Below are 20000 nucleotides of genomic sequence, written 5' to 3'. Positions count from 1 at the left end.
CCGTATGCATTTAGAGCGCTTATACGTCCCTTTGTTTTTGAGATATCAATGTTGTCATCAAAGACAGATTGACATCTATAAGCATGGACTCAGTCAGAACCGATAGAAACAAAAACACAACGTGTGGAAAAAAAAGAGAAAATAAAGAAACAAAGAGACCCTGTAGTAAGCTAATCTGCATAACGTGAATAGTAATACTACCATTGGCTGACAACACAACATTTTTTCAACAGGAAAATCTTGACATGAGAATTCAAGAAACATTTATGAAATATGTAAATCAAGAAAACTCTTAGGGCTGCCACGTGCATGCGGAAAATACTTGTTGTACGTCCTGAAATGATTTTCTTGTACGTTCCTAACTCAAGCTACAAGTTACTGATTTCGATCTGTTTGAATGCTCAAAAAGAAAAAAAAGTTACACACATAGTATTTCATGCATGACAAACTCCATAAACAAAAACTGCCAATAATCCGATTGTCAGGACAAGAGAAAAAAAAAGTTACACGTGTTTTCGATTTCTTCTGGGTACAAAAAAATCAAAAGCACAAATCAACTTTAACATATTTTTCTCAAAATTGATTTGCAGACATGTTTGCTGGTTCTTCTACAAACGAATACACGGCTTAACTGAATACACAGCTCGGCTATAATATCATAGTATTTACTTGCCTAAACAGGCGATGTTTGTGTGTTGAAACATACACAGCTGCATATTAAAAGCAAATATACTGCACAATTTTGAAAATAATACATACAAAGGATTGACAAGTCAACTTGTTCAAGTTATTGACTGTTATACAATGTTAGCTTAATCACATAATAGCATTCAAAACATTGCATGAGCGTCAAAAATCATTGAAGAAAAAAGTCATGCTTTGAATGCTAATGGTTCACTAATAGGTGTCTGTTTTCTATGCAACACATTTTTTTTACAATAATTGACAATAACACATTGTATAATACTTATATGCTGTTCTTGTTATGCAGATTACGTAAATGATCCAAAGACTGAAGTAAAAACCAAACTTCAACCAGGCATGCGATTTTTAACACCAAAAGTTATACGATTTGTTTTACAATGTGATTTTTCAAGCGGCCCAACCATTTAGAAACGGAGATACGAAAATAAGAAACACACAAATGGAATTGCGTCACTATGCTTTGCAATTTAAAGTATAACTAAAAATAAGAGGATATTGACCAGAAAATACAAAATACAAAAACAACAACACATTCACGACAAGCTAACGCACAAAATACAAAGAAAAATGTAACTGGACTATAAGTATCAAATTCAAAGTTAAACAAACAAACTTTCACACTCGGTTCACGTACACGTAGAGTTAACAGGAAAGTGGGATGTAACACAAGGGGAAGGAAAATTAAACCACAGATCCCTCTTCTTCTTCTTCAGCGTTCCAGAGATGTCTGGTTACGTGTGAGCTCGTTTGCCCATTTGGGTTCCCCACACTATACTCTGAGAGCATAGTCAGCTCACTCCGCTTTCGTTGAGTAGGCATGCTGGGCATATTCGTGTTTCCATAACCCACCGAACTCCGACATGGATTACAGGATCTTTTCCGTGCGCACTTGGTCTTGCGTGTACACACGAAGGGGGTTAAGTCACTAGCAGGTCTGCACATAAGTTGACCTGGGAGACCGGAAAAATCTCCACTCTTAACCCACCAGGCGGCAGCGACCGGGATTCGAACTCACGACCTCCCGATTAGGAGGCCGATGTCTTACCACCACGCCACTGCGCCCGTTGACAGATCCCTCTAAATAATTATGACTGACTCAGTAACAGACAACATATGAAATTGACAACTTTGTAAGAGTAAGGAATCGAAAGCTTAATAAGAGATAATGACTCAATAGTCAATTGATATGTCTTGTGAGGTAGCAACTTATTCACGACACAGTGGGATACTAGGAATAATTTTGACGGCACATGAACCTGTCCAATCGACCCCACAAAAGTGTTTTAACAGTGTTTAAAATCATAATTATCTCTGAAATGTTACTCACCCACCTCTGAAAAAAAATGTAAAGGGCACACACATTTGACCCAGCACCTCCTATATCTCACAAACTACCCCCCCCCTGGACTAAATCCCCCGCAATACTTCCACCCCTCCCTGCAGTGAACATACAACACAGAAAGAAATATTTAAAATCAAAATTTGATATTTCAAATTGAACAAGCATTCTAGGTTACAAGCATGTACCTTCAATAGTGATATAAAGTCAAAACAACACAATACACACATCTATTTGTCAAACAGAAAACGTTTCACTTAAAACATTTCTGCATATTGTTTGCAACGTCAATTGTGTCTGAGTATCACCCTGTCATCTGAAACCTCAGCTTAATAAAAGGGCAGTACATGTATTATTCAGAAGAAAACGACATTTCAAAGAGGGGTAAACACATAATTATAATCATAATAATTTTGGTTGTACGTTTCCAAAGTTCTGATAGATTATAGTGTATGAAGTAGGCATTGCATGTCTGTCCTTTTCGTACTAGCCATATCAATCGCTTTCACAATACGTTCTTCCGCCAAAACAATTCTGACTTCTCAAACGCAGACATGATCTATCGGTTTAGATGATCAAACTGTTCTACATGTCTGTTTGTGCTTATGCTGTGTAAGGGCTTGACTGTCCGCCATGTTCCTCTTGTACATTTGTTTGAAGACACCACCATAAGCCGTAGGCTTGTTGTTGTTTTCACCTTATGTCAATGTACATTTCTTGAACATACACAATGTGAATAAACATTGTTTAAAGCAAACAGTTGTACATATGGTAAAGCACACGAGTTTTGAATACATGCTACATTGTTTCTTCTGTAAGTGATCATAATTTTTTCACTACTCCGGATCTGTCCACACTGTTTCATAAGATACCAGCATCCTTTCTACGCAGACGCCAGAGACCCCAACATATGCTCTTCCTGGAGGTTCCCGAGAACACCGATTATAATTTGTTAGGGAGCCCGAGGACCCCTTTAGCGGAACTCTGGGGGGTCCCGAGAACATCGACTATAATTTGTTAGGGAGCCCGAGGACCCCTTTAGCGGAACTCTGGGGGGTCCCGAGAACACCGACTATAATTTGTTAGGGGGTCCGAGGACCCCTTTAGCGGAACTCTAGAGGGTCCTAAAACCAGAAGGACTTTTGGAAGTTCCATGAGACCTTTACAAAAGCATTATTTGGCATACAAGTTTTATTTACTCTGTTAATTCGCGTCGGTACAGATCTGGGAGATGAGAGAAAATGTTCTCGTCTTCGAAATCCAGCTTTGGCGAATAATTCTAATTAAATGATCATGTTGAGAGATGAATTTTCTCCACCACTGTTTTTACCTGGTTGAAAAATATGCATTTTTACGATTTGTTTAGCATGTCAAAGTGTCGACACGTTCGCCTGCAATCACGACTCGCTTGACCCCTACCCTGTATAACACAGTTTATGAAAAGGTAAAACAACAAAACGATTAAATAATATGCACTACGTACAGCCAGTAAAATACCCTCCACGAATCTGACTTCCTTTTTCATGTACCTTACCTGGTTCATAGTTTACGACACTTTGAACATGACGAAAAATCACTTGCAACAGTGGGCGCGAATGAGTTGCGTTTTTTTCGCCGGGGACTGGACATTCTTGCCCGTTCTGTATGTACACTAGCAGACGATTACATCAGTACTGACAGTACGCACGAGAACGCAAATTTACTGCGTCCCGGGACCCGCTCTTTACAAGTTTAGTGCGTCACAGATTTATCTTATAACGATCTGCAAAATGAAATATAATTATGACTTCTTTAACATTCACAGATAAATGCGCCATTCTGTATCTAAATATGTCTGTACTTACACAACGTTTGAATTCAAAGATGCTTCGAAAATGTGCAATATTCAACGCATATAACGAATCAAATTTGCTTAAAACATGACTAAAGATAAGGATTTTAAGTCATACAAAATGAGAGGATATTACAATTCCGTGTATTTCCAGAGGTGTTTTTGTTTTCTTAACGTAGTAATACATTTATATTATTTCTGACAGCAACAATGTTCAGTTGTGTTGTGGACTGTGCTAAGTTACACTCACGGTATACACATTCACTACAACATACTGTAAAGCAACTCCTTCCTTCCACAATGCTCATTGTTTAAATGCCCATGTGATAAGTTGATCTTAGAAGTGTACTTGTGTTCAATTATACTTTATGGTCGTGTGTTTGTGTTATTAGAAATGCGATGTGGTGCCAAAAGACACATTTCCATGTTTATGTAAAATGAAAATGGACACTGAGGTTTCCTTATCTTATCTTATCTATGCAATATGAAATAGCCACATACACTTCCCGTGCAGAAACCAGACACCAACAAATCACAAGTGCTTTAAACCTGACCAAAGGCGCCCTTTCTTTAACAGCACATGGTAAAATACAAGAAACCAACAACGGTACAAAAGCTAGATTCTGGACATAAGAAGGAAGTTGGTCAAGCCCTCGCATGTCGGAACAGAGTACAGCCGTACTTTACATCGTGTCACCTGACTTGTCAAAGACATGCAAGCGGTTGACGAACTTCCGGAGGAAATGGGAAATCGAATCCCTGGCTGTTGCCAAACGGACGGGTGAAAACGAGGCACGACTGGCTGAAGACGTCACTTCCTGTTCGTCTTCACCATAAGATCAGCATCCAAAAAATCAAAGATTTTTTTCTGTTAAGCTACCTTATTCCCTGCAAGACAGATAAAACATTTGTGAGTGACAATGAACCGATATGTGTGTGTGAGAGTGTGTGTGTGCGTGTGCGTGTGTGTGTGTGTGTGTGTGTGTGTGTGTGTGTGTGTGTGTGTGTACGTGTGTGTGTGTGTGTGTGTACGTGTGTGTGTGTTTGTGTGTGTGTGTGTGTACGTACGTGCGTGCGTGCGTGCGTGCGTGCGTGCGTGCGTGCGTGTGTGTGTGTGTGTGTGCGTGTGTGTCAGTGTGTACCTTGCTAAGGCTCCTTAGCAGCATCGTCCTTGCTCTTCATCTCCTCGTAGCGGTCCTTGGCTGTCCGCAGTGGCTTGACCATCACTTCGTCAATCTGAGGAAACACCTGAGCAACAGAGAAAGAGAGAGACAGTACTACAGTGTTCTTTAGATGATCGAACGTGTAGCAAAGACCTGTACGCGTACGTGTAGATATTGCGTCACCCGTGACTGACTTTTTGTCTCCAATGTTCCAAATCATACGTTGTTTTGCTACCACCAAGACAGCAGATCTTGGCAAACGCGTGACGTAAAAACTAGATTTGATGACGTTACCCGTACTCGTTCCCCTACACGTGCTGAAAAGTGCCACATCTAGATCTTGCTTACAGCAGGTATCAAGTTTTACGCCATCACGGCAAAGCCATTAGAGGCATGTGCCAGGGTTTTACCCCGACTTTAGATGGGATACACATGTGTATGCGTTGTTCAGGGGGTATCAGTTATCTGCAATGATGGCAGAATAACCGAGGTCTTTTACGTGTCACTGTGGTGACACGGGGGTGGGGCATGGATTCCGTCTTTGGGTCTGGACATAAAGTTGACCCGTGTCCGTCTCAGCCCGGGTTCGAACCCGCGACCCTAGGATCACAAGCCAAGTGTTCTACCCCCTGAGCTATCCGGGCACAACGGCACACTCCCAACTCTTGATATTTGTGACCCTCCAGTCGCATGTCACCTTTGCATGATTTTCATATTTTTACATTTTCCTAAACAGTTTTTTATGCTAAATTCAGTGGTGAAAACCGTTTTAGAAAAGAGCGAACACTTTTCGAGTTATAAGCCTGTGATTAAGGTGACCCTCACACTTTTTTTTTTCTTTTTTTTTCTTTACACCTGTTTCTTGTCCCGTTGTGCTCTCACACCGCCCCGTCCCTGCACTCACTGCTCCAACCACCTCTGAATTTCGTTCCGCTGCCAGACTTGTCGATTTTACAGACGCTCCAGGGGGGGATGTCGGGTCGCTGCGGTAGGCTACCCTCGGAAGATGACACTGCACTTCTGCTGAGTCACTTCGACGGTGTTCAGTAGTGGGTCTGTCCCGAGCTAACGGACGCAGCCCACTACCTACTATGCCCCCAACAAACGACATTGACTTTAAGTCGCGGAGCCAGATTGAGTGAGCGTCCCCTCCAAAGAGTAGACCACCACCACGTCCCTCCGTCGACCCCCCAGAACATCACACGTTGAAGACTGACAGCAGAACTACTATTCAGGGAAGGATCGAACAGGAACACGGAGACCAAGGTCACCATGAGAGCTCCAGGCATGAAGGACCACAAGAGCAAGGACAATTTATATTTTCGATGATTAATGAGATGAGGATGATTATAATGATGATGCTTTGGATTTCCAATTTGGTTTTTGAGACTACGTGACAGGGCAGCACTCTACGCTTACTGTCATAATATATCCTGGTGTCAACCAGGCCCGAGAACTGCAGCACCTGCGGTGTTGGTCAGTTATACAGAACCTGAGCACCCTCAAAGTCGCATTCGTTAAGTGAATGACACTCGGCTGTGTGATCCCAGCCTTCCCATAGGAACCATAGCACTTCCACTCTGGGTAGGAGCCGACCGTAGCCCGAAAAACCCACGACCTCCCGGCCCGCAGCCCGATGCGCTAACCACTGCGCTACGAGGGCCGGTGACCCTCACACTGTTACCAGACACCCCCAGACTTATATTAAGCCTAGCACAGAACCGAGCGAGGTGACATGCGACTCATTCCGTGGTGGAGGGTCACATTTGTCACTCAAAGGACAATCGTGACATACGTGCAGGCAACCGCTCACCTCACGTTTTGAACATTACCAGTTGAAATGTTCCCACAAACAGGGACAGCCTCCAATCTACTTATGTCTGTCACTAAAATGACACTTGTTGGCTAATTTCAGCCACTATCACTCGCCCCACGTGAACACTATGCTTCAGTTGAAATGTTCCCCTGAACGGGCGGGGTAAAACGGTCATGCACGTAAAAGATCGTGGTTTGTTTGTTTGTTTGTTTGTTTGCTTAACGCCCAGCCGACCACGAAGGGCCATAACGTGCGCCACACACAAGACAGAAGTCGCAGCACAGACTTCATGTCTCACCTAGTCACATTATTCTGACACCGGACCAACCAGTCCTAGCACTAACCCCATAATGCCAGACGCCAGGCGGAGCAGCCACTAGATTGCCAATTTTAAAGTCTTAGGTATGACCCGGCCGGGGTTCGAACCCACGACCTCCCGATCACGGGGCGGACGCCTTACCACTAGGCCACCGTGCCGGTCTAAGATCGTGGTAGTTTCAACCCATGAACAAAGAAGAAGAAGTTCTTCATAAACATGGACCCGTGAAAACTAGTAACTGTACGTAAAAGACCTCGGCATGTATAACCTAGGTTGCTAGGGAAAATTACCTGTTTTCAGTGTGACAACTTCAACAGTGATTTTCTCAAAATCACCGACACGCTTGTTAGTAGCTTTAAACTAATTTATCAAAGTCACGGTTTTACCACTCACTTGCAACTTTACAGAATGTTAAAATTCAACTTATCAATGATGGTTGTAAAAGAACTGCATACACTGTGACCTATGATTTGCACAACTTGAACCAGCTCACCTTGGCGACTGTTTCAAACATGGGGATGAGAACAAACTTGATGAAGCCGATCTGCGCTGTGGGCTTGGTGACCTTGTCCCTGTCCATAAACGGGGCCACAGGAAGTCCCTCCATCTTCTCCCTGTCGGACTGAGGACAGATATTGTTGCTGAGTTCTATGTCACAGTTTAAAGAAACTCCGTAGAAGACGGCAAGTAGCTGTGACTTGTTGTCAATCTTCCTTATTATAAAACCTAATCACGCTAACAGTAAACCCAGAGCTCAGACGATACAGAGGTATCCCCCACCCCCCCCCCCCCCACCCCTAATCCCCTCACATCCATACAGACCCCATACCCCTCACTTCGTTGATTTTATCCCCAAGACAAACCCATCTACATGAAATAGACATATGTGATCCGTTCTCACGAAATAATAGATATAAGTTCGCCAGGTGGTGAGGGTCAATATGGTTGAATTTGTTGTGCAGTTTCGGAGAGAACTATGCTTCATTTACTTTACACTGCCTGCATTTAGTCAAAATCATCCTAAACATGTGTTAAACTTGATTTTGTTGATACCTACTACCGATCCGAAGCGTCCCTTTCTTGTAAACAAAGGCCACACAAGGCCACATTGTCAAACTGATTATTTGCAGAATCTCCGCTTATTATACATCGTTGGATAAGGTCAAGGACTACATTTGCCCCCCCCCCCCCCCACTTCATTGACAAATAAACAAAACACACTCCTGGTTGAACTATTCCTCCAGCAAAACAGCATTCCAAAGGCTCAGGTGACAGTGACGCAGCCACCACCATCACCCCCCACACACACACACACACTCCATTGACAGACAAACAAACACACACCTGATTGAAGTACTCCTCCAGCAAACAGTCCACCCAGGGCTCCGACACCTCCATGGGACGGACCTCGTTGGAGATGTCACAGCACTTGATCAGGACCATTTTCAGCTGAAACAATAATCAAATATATTGTGCAATTAACTGTTCCCGGGTGTCCCATGGTACTGTTTGTTGTTTTGAACGCATTTATGTTCAATCACGAAGCAGATGTAACTCGTGCTGTTGGTTCACAGGAAAGTGATTTGCTGTTGACCTGTTTTTGAAAACACAAATATATTTCTTTTTCTACTTTGTCTTCTCCGTATGCGTCCAAACCAGTCCTTCTTTCCTTCTCTCGTTCGACATCTTTCTTTTCCTCTCTCGTATTTTGCCCTGCGAAATAATACAAAGTGTAGTTTCATGTACATTTATCACATTTGACATTTTTGCCCTAGTTCACTCAAACCTTGGCTGGTCAATTTATTAGTAGTTTACTCAATCAATGTATGCATTGCAATCGGACAAGTATAGTTTTGTAGCGCATGGAATCTGAATTCATAAGTTGTCAGGATTTACTATAGGAATTAAGCAGATTCCAATCACGTATTTCAAAAATCTGAAATATCCAGGTGTAGACCTACCTACAGATATTATTCCATATCACACAACTTTTGGAGCTACCGACGGGCGCAGTGGCGTGGTGGTAAGACGTCGGCCTCCTAATCGGGAGGTCGTGAGTTCGAATCCCGGTCGCTGCCGCCTGGTGGAGATTTTTCCGATCTCCCAGGTCAACTTATGTGCAGACCTGCTAAGTGACTTAACCCTCTTCGTGTGTACACGCAAGCACAAGACCAAGTGCGCACGGAAAAGATCCTGTAATCCATGTCGGAGTTCGGTGGATTATGGAAACACGAAAATACCCAGCATGCCTACTCAACGAAATCGGAGTGAAGCTGACTATGCTCTCAGAGTATAGTGTGAGGAGCCCAAATGGGCAAACAAGCTCACACGTAACCAGAACATTGAACGCTGAAGAAGAAGAAGAAGGAGCTACCTGAAGTTGTTTGGATGACAAATGTGACCCTCCACCACGAAATGAGTCGCATGTCACCTCGCGCGGTTCTGCGCTAGGCTTGATATAAGTCCGGAGAGTGTATGGTAACAGCGTGAGGGTCACCTTAGTCACAGGCTTATAACTCAAACAGTTTTTGCTCTTTTCTAAAACGGTTTTCACCACTGGATAGAGCATAAAAAACTCTTTAGGAAAATGTAAAAATATGAAAATCATGCAAAGGTGACATGCGACTCATTCCGTGGTGGATGACAAATACTCAAGAAACGTGGAACCAACCGTGTCCATGTGCTCCTTGTCGCTGAAGTCGAATCCAGACGAGAGCTTGTCTTTGAAGCTGTCCATGATTTCAGCGTGTCTGGCCATATCCGTTGCCAGTATCAGCATTGTCATTCCCTGGAAAGAGACGTGTCAGTATGATTAGCAAATCGAATCTTATGTGTCTACGTCATTCTGTTTATGATGCAATGTGTTTGCCTATGATTACAAGATGACAGCATGGCTCGCCATTTCTGTGGACAGGATAAGTAAGCATAATCATTCCCCAAGAAGAGACATTTCCATCGTTCTGTTTGCTTAAATCGACAGCGCGTTTGTCAGTGTGTTCAGACTGTCTTGATATATGTCTGTAGGCAGTAAATTCCAACACATTCACAAGAGTGCTTTGGTTACTGTGTTCATCAATTCTTGCCAAGTCTGTGGCAAGAACCAACATCGTAATTTTCAGAAACTCTTGTTAACATAATCACGTTAGTGCGTTCGTTAGTGTGTTTAGCGTATCTCGTCATATATATATATATATATATATATATATATATATATATATATATATATATATATATATATATATATATATATATATATATGTGGGTAGTATTCACATCGTCATTCTCTGAAACGCTGTTCATATAAACACGTTAGTGCGTTCGTTAGTGTGTTTAGCGTATCTCGTCATATATATATATGTGGGTAGTATTCACATCGTCATTCTCTGAAACGCTGTTCATATAATCACGTTAGTGCGTTCGTTAGTGTGTTTAGCGTATCTCGTCATATATATGTGGCTAGTATTCACATCGTCATTCTCTGAAACGCTGTTCATATAAACACGTTAGTGCGTTGGTCAGTGTGTTCATGTATGTGGCCACAGTCAGCATCTTCATTCCATGAATTTGTTTTCAACTAATAATGTTAGTGTGTTGGTCAGTGTGTTTATTGTATATCGCCATGTCTGTGACCAACATCAATACCGTCATTCTTCAAACACTGTTCACATAATCACGTTAGTGCGTTGGTGAGTGTGTTTAACGTATCTCGCTATACATCTTCATTCCCATAATCACGGTTGTGATGTGGCCATTGTGCTCATCGTATTTCGCCATGTCTGTGGCCAGAACCAACATCCTTATTACAACAGTTCAACGTGTTAGTCACCGTGTTCACACGGTTGCGTCAGTGCGTTGGTCTGTGTGATTTTGATATGTCCAAGCAGCGTCTGTCAACACGTCACCATATCTGTGGCTATAGCATCAGCATCTCATGTCCTTAAAACAGAGTGTCAGTGAAAATCTTATAATGTAAACAGTCAATACGTTTGTCAATGTGTCCATGATTTCGTAAACACAACGTTACAAACCTCGTGTTTCTGCTGGCTCTCAACTGTCCATGTGTCAATGATTTTGTAAACACAACGTCACAAACCTCGTGTTGATAGCTCTCCACTGGCAGTTTGTCCATGTGTCAATGAACAGAAGAAGAAGAAGAAGAAGAAGAAGAAGAAGAAGAAGAAGAAGAAGAAGAAGAAGAAGAAGAAGAAGAAGAAGAAGAAGAAGAAGAAGAAGAAGAAGAAGAAGAAGAAGAAGAAGAAGAAGAAGAAGAAGAAGAAGAAGAAGAAGAAGAAACAGAAGAAGAACAAAAAGAAGAAGAAGAAGAAGAAGAAGAAGAAGAAGAAGAAGAAGAAGAAGAAGAAGAAGAAGAAGAAGAAGAAGAAGAAGAAGAAACAGAAGAAGAACAAAAAGAAGAAGAAGAAGAAGAAGAAGAAGAAGAAGAAGAAGAAGAAGAAGAAGAAGAAGAAGAAGAAGAAGAAGAAGAAGAAGAAGAAGAAAGAGAAAAAGTCTTACAGCTCGTATCCTCTTGAAGGTATCCTTGTCGATGTTGGCAAAGATGTTGGTCTCTGGGTTGTGCTGAATCTGAAAGGCCACGGCACAGTGGTGGTTCTCCAGGGGCGAGATGTCGTTGTAGCGGATGGCCAGCTCTGTCCTCGCGTTGATCTGATATCTGCAAAGGATAAGGCAAACAAAAAAAAGTTGTATGTTTCTGGTAACATGGCTACAAAAAATAGGGTAGGTAGGTAGGGATTTATTTTTTATTTTTTAATTTTTGTTTTGTTTTTGGTCAGGGTAGAAAATAACTATACAGTGACGCAAAGAGATTGGACTTACTATACGAAGAGAAAGACAACACATTACAAAACAAATGAGACAAAAGGGATGCGGGGTTATCCCCCTTGTGTCGTCTGCCGTTTGTTACTTTCGTTTTGACGCTTTTTCTTCTTCTTTTTATTTTTACAAATGCAATAAAAAAAAGTCTAGGGTCGGTGGGAAAAAAACTAGGTAGGGTCGGGTGACCAGAAACATACAACTTTTTGTTTTGTGCCTAAAGATAAGATTTATGATTATAGTCCTGTGAGGTTACCCTCATGGAAATTCGGGCTGCTTTCTCTCTGGGGAAAGCGAGCTGCCATACAGTATACGGCGCTACACATAATTGTTTTCTCCTGCGTGTATTCATGTTTCCAAGCCCTGAGACTGTCGCTGTGAACTCGGGTTCTTTATCGTGCGCATGTGTGCACACGGGGGTGTTCGGACACCGAGGAGAGTCTGCACAAAGTTGACTCTGGGAAATAAATCCCTCACCGAGCGTGGGGATCGAACCCACGACAACTGGATTTGATTTGAAGCCAGCGCTGCTACCGATTGAGCTATTTCCCCGCCCGTACACAAACTTCACGGCCACACAGTCAGTCAGACACCCAAGCAGGCGTTTGTGAAGGCAAGCATGAGGGCCCCAAAGGGGGGGTATCATCACGATCACGGGAAGGGAAATTTTAGCTTTCACGATCACAGTTACCTTGATTTTTGTTTTCACGATCACAAACACCTTGACGAATCAGTAGAGGATCATAGAGTGATACAGCTGTGAAAAATGTACGTTGAAAATAAAATGCTTTGCAATAATGCCCATCACGATCACGAACACAAATGACGATCACGATCACGAGACTTGATTTTTTTGTCATCACGGATCACGGGCAAAGTCCCATCACGATCACAGAAATGGAAATTTCGGCAATCACGGTCACAGAAAGGTCAAAAAACGCCAATCACGATCACGATTTTAAACCCTTTGGGGCCTTCAAGCATGTATGCACATGCACACGCGCGGACGCGTTCATATATAACCATACAAATACATGCACAGGTAGGTGACCAGAGGTTCATGAACTCATGTTTCATTGCAAGCAAGCGTGCGCGAACAATCGCCCATACACACACATAGGGGGGGGGGGGGGGGGGGGGAGGGTGGTTGTCAGATCAAAATTATCAATATCTTTTTGAACAGAAGCTAGCTAGGAAACAAAAAAACAAAAATAAAATGATTTCATATTGAAACTACCTTAACGACATTCTCGGCCACTTAGCCTGTTTGGAGACAAAAGCACACACAAAAGTTAAGAGGACGCACGCAGCAGAACATGTGCAAAGCTTCAGTAAAGGATGATCCACAGCTGCATGTTGTACCAGTGACACGTCTTGTCCTTTTCTTCTTTTTCTTTGTTGTCTTCTTTGTTCTAGTTTCTTTCTTCTTCTTGTGTTTCTTCTTCTGGTCTTCGCTTTTTTCTCACAACCAACCACAAAAATCCATGTCCTAAATATGTCTTTTTTCTCGTCCTTCTGCTCTCTGTCCACGACATTCAGGCTAAGGGCAGCGCAGAGAGTCGAGAAATTGAGTTTTCGCCTGAACGCCCGATTACACAGGAGTCGGTGAGACGGAAAGTATTAGAAGAGGAGGGGGCGGAGGGTGGGGGGGGGGGGGGGGGGGTGATTAGAGCTGACACTGACAGATACGTATCGGATATTGTGGCTGGGAACAGGAAGGGGGTTGGGGACATTCTGTCAGTTACATGAGTGTGGGGCGGGGCGGATGCGTGTGTGTGTGTGTGTGTGTGTGTGTGTGTGTGTGTGTGTTTGGAATGTATTCGTGTGTGTGTGTGTGAAGAGAGAGAGAGGGGGAGAGAGGGAAAGAGAGAGAGAGAGAGAGAGAGAGAGAGAGAGAATTGAATTGAACTTTATTTAACAAGGATTAAGATTTAAGGCTACGCCTTTTCTTACAATCTGTCCTTGGGACACACAATGATAAAATTGAAAAAATTAAAAATTAAAAAGTTAAAAAAAAGAGAGAGAGAGAGAGAGAGAGAGAGAGAGAGAGAGAGAGAGAGAGAGAGAGAGAGAGAGAGAGAGAGAGAGAGAGAGAGAGAGAGAGAGAGAGAGAGAGAGAGAGAGAGAGAGAGAGAGAAGGCGACAGATATACGGCTAGAAACAGCAAAATAATAGAGCAACACACATAGATAGATTAGTTTGCATGCCAGAGAGCTTGCATTTGAGACTGAAAGAAATTGGGAGGCGGGCGGACGGACGGACGGACAGACAGACAGACCGACAGACATACAGACAGACTGACTGACTGACTGACAGACCAACAGGTAGGGACAGAATCAAAGGAACAGAACAGTTAGGATAGAGCAAGGACAGAAAGAACGAGACACCACATAATAAAAACACACAACAGGTTGAACAAGGCAGTGGGCAAAGGAGGGGAGATTGACAGCTAAAGAAATGTTGGATGTAATGCCTGAAGAAGCATGCTTCAGCACTACTGTGGCATAATAAGCGTACAAGAACGAAAGACAGGAAGGTAGGGAAAAACAACGACAGATAGGAAGAATGAAAAAAATGAAAAATAAACACTGAAAAAATTAAAACCATTGGCTAAATAAGCTAATAATAATAATGTGGTGCAAAATTGGCGAAACTGCACGTGTGTGATTTTTTTTCTCTCGCATGGCTTCGGGGAACACAGCTTGAATTCCTTGCAATTCTAAATTAAGGCATTAGGGCTTACTGCAGAGAATTAGTATGCTAAGATGAACAGGCAGAGGATGGTAAGAACACCGGCATTGTGTTTTTGTTCAAAGGTGAAAAACCCTACATATTTCAACTATGACAAAAGTCTTAATACGAAGCCTACTTTAGCCTCATAGCATTCTTGGTAAGGCTTCGAATCGTGATTATACGGGCAAGTCCCTAAAACGCAGGCATGCAGCTACACTTCATCTCAGATTTAGAAAAAAAAGATAATTATCGGGTTATGCCAGCCAATCGGCTTTTATTGCAAGAACGGTAATTGGATTTTCAGCTCTTGTGAAGCTAACTTTTCCTGGAGGGTTCACGCATAAAGTGGAAGTGTGTGCTTACCAGTCAGAAATTACCATGGCTGGTTCCGGGGGAAAACAGTTAAGAAGAAAAAAAAACTTGCCTTAGTCCTCCCACACACCCGCAAACCTGTGCTGCAATAGTTTGTAGTCATGAGACCAAGAGTAGGATTCCATCCTACTCTACAGGGGTGAAGGGACGGGAAATGTTTACAGTGGCGCGTGCCGGGTTGTGAGCAGTACCCGCCAATGTGTAGCTTAGGCACCGTCGTGGCTGACGCGCCTCAGTTCTATACCGAACACCGCACCCTCATTCTAGAAAACTGCACCGCGCTGTTCTAGCCATCTCTGACTTTCGTCCTCACCTTCAAGGCAGACTGATACGAAGAGGTGTAAGCAAAACCGACCCGAGTGGCTAAGGCAGAGCCACATGCTCGTCTCCACACTATGTGTCTGATTTTGCTGAGTAGCTGACTTGGTATCGTATGGGTTTAAGCACTCACGTGTTGTTGTACCCGGGGTGGTCCAAATCGTGACAGACGGCGGCGGTGAGGAGGATGCCAAGGTCCTCCTTGCTCATGTGTTCCCACAGACGGCAGAGGTGAATCATGCCGTACATCATCTGGCTCACGCAGAAGCAGTGGCGGAAGTTGTGGAACGGGTTGTTGCGGTAGTTCTCTTGCACACACAGCTGAAACACGCACACACATTGGAGGAGATGAAAGGAGACGAGACCATGCAGATATGAGCTTAAACGAGACGAAATAAGAGCTGAGATGAGATGAGAGGAGACGAGATAAGAGATAAGATGAGATGAAATAAGTGCCCTATGATGAAACTGGCTGGGACGAGAGAAGGGCTAAGATGAGATTAGACGAGACCTGATAAGAGATAAGATGGAATGAAATAAGTGCCATGACGAAACTGGCTGGGACAAGATAAGGGCTAAGATGAGATGATACGAGACGAACTAAGAGGTAAGATGAAACAAGCTGGGACAAGTAAAGTGCTTAGATGAGATGAGACGAGACGAGATAAGAGCAAAGATAAGATAAGACAAGACAAAAGAAGGGTTAAGATGAAACGAGCTGAGACACAATAAGAGCTAAGATGAGTCGAAATAAGAGCGCAGTCTAGATGAGACGAGACGAAATGAGAGCTAAGATGAGATGAGACGCGACGAGACGAAATAAACGCTAAGATGAGATGATATGAGACCAAAATAAGCTCAGATGCGATAAGACGAGAAGGAAATAAGAGCTAAGATAAAATAAGACGAGATTAAAATATAGAATAAAACAAGTTGAAACGAAATAAGAGCTAGGATGAAATGAGATGAGACGAAATGAAATTTCAGATAAGACGGGAAAAGATAAAATAAGATCTAATCAGATCTATGATAACACCAGTTAAGACGAGATAAGAGGAGTTAAAGAACTTAAAGCTGAGACGAGTTGTGACAAAATAAGAACATAATTGAGTTGAGGTGAAATAGGTAATAGACACGTTAAAACCAAATAAAAATATCAGACGAGACGAAATTAGAGCTCAAATAAGACGAGAGAAGACGAAATAAGAGCTCAGATAAAACGAGCTGAGATGAGATAAGAGGAGTAGAGAAGACATTAGAGCTGAATGAGTTGAGTCAAAATAAGATCTAAGATGAGATGAGGCGAAATATATTAGAGCTATAATGTGAGATGAGGTGAGATAAGTCGACTTAAAACGAAATAAGACGAGTTGAGATTAAAACAAAAAGAAGATAAGATGATAAGATAAGATGAGTTGAGACAAGACATTTTTAAAGAGATCAGACGAGTTGAGACGAGATAAGAGATAAAAGGATACACGACGAAATAAGAGCTCAGATGAGATGAAAAGACAATTAGAGACAAGCCAAATTGCAGACGACAGTACCGGCAGATAGACTCATGAATCTTACCAGCCATCTTTTGAGTGTGATGGGGTTGATGTTGTACTCATGGACAAGGCCGAGTTCATGGTACATGTGTTCCAGCAGACTAAGCATCTGCAACACAAGGTAAGTATTATCAATCAATCAATCAATATGAGGCTTATATCGCGCGTATTCCGTGGGTACAGTTCTAAGCGCAGGGATTTTTATTTTATTTTTTAACATTTTTTATGCCATTTATATCGCACACATATTCAAGGCGCAATGATTTATTTATGCCGTGTGAGATGGAAATTTTTTTTACACAATACATCACGCATTCACATCGGCCAGCAGATCGCAGCCATTTCGGCGCATATATATATCCTACTTTTCACGGCCTATTATTCCAAGTCACACGGGTATTTTGGTGGACATTTTTATCTATGCCTATACAATTTTGCCAGGAAAGACCCTTTTGTCAATCGTGGGATCTTTAACGTGCACACCCCAATGTAGTGAACACGAAGGGACCTCGGTTTTTCGTCTCATCCGAAAGACTAGCACTTGAACCCACCACCTAGGTTAGGAAAGGGGGGAGAAAATTGCTAACGCCCTGACCCAGGGTCGAACTCGCAACCTTTCGCTTCCGAGCGCAAGTGCGTTACCACTCGGCCACCCAGTCCTCATATAGTTAAGGACAGAATATACCTGCGCAGTTTCCGCGGCACAGACGACGCACTGCATATCATTTATGCCGCGATGACGAGTACTTGGTCTGTTTTCCTTTCATGCAACAAAGAAAACAGGCCAAGTACTCGTCATAATCCCCATCGCAGCATCAATAATATGCAGTGCGTCGTCTGTGCCGCTGACTCTGCGCAGGTATATTCTGCCCATTATGAGGCACAACTGATTAATGACCGGTAAGTTTTAATGAGTTGGGGCATTCTGACCAATCACAGGATCTGTTTCATTAAAACGCCAACTTGATTGAATTACATTTTTTTTAAATTCATGTAACCCCAGGTTTAAAACAAAATAAATATTGATTTGACTTGACTTGACTTGGTAGCCAAATAATTCCCTCTGCCGTGGCTATTTTTGCCTCGCCCCTCCCCAACTAACATGCAAGCCAGGAACAGCTGTGGCAGGCGTCAATATGGTAAACTAAGATCAGAGGATCGAAAACGGTGTGGTTGAACGTAAGTTTTTTCTGCTGTTTTTCAGAAATGATCAAATTAATGCATTCCAAACTTCAAGATATGTTACGCACAAACAAGACGTTTTTCAAGCAACATTTCAGCGCATTTTTTTAATATCAGAAGTGACATCTTTTTTTGAAAGATCTTTCAAACTCGCCATACGTGTGAGGCCTCGCATCCAAAAAATTCATGACTTCGTATACAGACGGAGAAATGATTGTTACAATTAAAATATACGTTTCATTCGAATACAATCACTGTAGCGTCAATTTGCTGGCAATTTAAGAAATCTTTTATATAAAAAAAGTGGCAAATAACCAAGACAAATGACTTTTAAGGTATCGAAGGTTTCGATAAAACTTTACAGGTAGAGTGGCCACAAAGAGTGTCGCAACATTTTGTGCGCACAGATTATATCGTGGTCAAATGAGAAAAGAAAGAAGTGTTCTTCATTTACATACACTGAACAATTCAACTTTATATTATGTTATATTATATTTATATTATAATAATTCCACTTTGAACTTCTTCGAATTCCAAAGGTCTAACCACTTTATCACACACGGTTACATCGGGAGGCGAAGTGCAATCAAACAGGATTGAAAATGTTAGGGCTATAAAAACTGTTATGCAAACCCGAAGGTTTCCATGAACATACAGACAATCGGAAACCACCAGACCCCATCACAAACAGAATTCCACAATCCACCGGTGTTGATTTAAAGGCCAACAACTCGGGTGCAGAGTCTGCTGTGAAAGGAGCGGTAGCCTCCCCTGTCACAATCATGTAATCACAAACAACCCATCCCATGTCATTTTGTATGTTCATGAAAGCGAATTTATATTCTTAAAACAAAGTTCAAATACAAATGTAAACGTAAAACATGCATTTACCTCGTTGGGTTCCCAATGCCAGATATCAAAGGTAGGCTGCTTGAGGTAGTCTACCGTTTCGTGTGACAGTGTGTACTAAAACATGTATAATGCAAAGCTCGTTATTGAACATCAAGTATGAGTTTCGGAAGTAAACACTGGAAACATGAATGATACTGATGATGATGATGATGATGATGATGATGATGATGATGATGATGATGATGATGATGATGATGATGATGATGATGATGATGATGATGATGATGACGATGAGGATGATGATGATGATGATGATGATGATGATGATGCTGAAGATGATGATGATACTGATGATGATGATGATGATGATGATGATGATGATGATGATGATGAGAATGAGGATGAGGATGATGATGATGATGATGATGATGATGATGATGATGATGATGGTAACAATTTTATCTTTTTTAATGAAACGGTATTCAGAATGCATCAAACAGCGGCTCAGTGAGCACCATTGTAAGTGCAAGTTTTCCTTCAATAAAAAAGAAACCAGTAAGAATCAAGAATCGTACGTCCAAAAACGAACCTCAGAATCATTTTATCCTCATAGCCTAACAGGTCTTAGTCATGCACATACATATCTTCCTAGGATAAATCTCAGAAATGACAAAGTGCACACAGTAATATAAACCAGCAGTTTATTATTTTACCTCAGTACATACTAAACTCCTTCAATCATACATTTATATTTTCTCATCGTCGTGGACAACCACCCTGTGGCTTGCCCCCTCTACAAACATATTTAGTTCACAGTGTCTCTATATCTAATTCCTATCAGTTAGATAATATCTTAAACTACACATGTGTAAAATCATAAACAACACAACAGTAAGTATCACGTGACACGATTCAAAGAAGAGAGGCCTATAATTATGCATTGGATGAATTGTTCTGAAATTGATACAGTGAGCCAATATTCACAGTCTT

The 20000-nt window shown here is 42.0% G+C and overlaps 1 protein-coding gene across 1 annotated transcript in view; it reads right to left on the bottom strand.

Annotated features, from left to right (window-relative positions):
* Nucleotides 1-2138: 2138 nt before the first annotated feature.
* The window catches only part of LOC138973097 (high affinity cGMP-specific 3',5'-cyclic phosphodiesterase 9A-like), a gene marked incomplete in the record, with an annotated part of 51583 nt that continues 33721 nt past the window's right edge, over nt 2139-20000 (bottom strand). The window contains 9 exon segments of the mRNA XM_070345757.1: nt 2139-4763; nt 5018-5123; nt 7667-7795; nt 8518-8622; nt 9845-9961; nt 11686-11842; nt 15560-15747; nt 16999-17085; nt 19050-19124. Coding sequence (XP_070201858.1) covers nt 5022-5123; nt 7667-7795; nt 8518-8622; nt 9845-9961; nt 11686-11842; nt 15560-15747; nt 16999-17085; nt 19050-19124 — 960 coding nt within the window.

The sequence above is a fragment of the Littorina saxatilis genome, linkage group LG8 (genome assembly GCF_037325665.1).
Source record: "Littorina saxatilis isolate snail1 linkage group LG8, US_GU_Lsax_2.0, whole genome shotgun sequence".
NCBI classification, from domain to species: domain Eukaryota; kingdom Metazoa; phylum Mollusca; class Gastropoda; order Littorinimorpha; family Littorinidae; genus Littorina; species Littorina saxatilis.
This window is presented reverse-complemented; position numbering and strand designations above follow the sequence as displayed.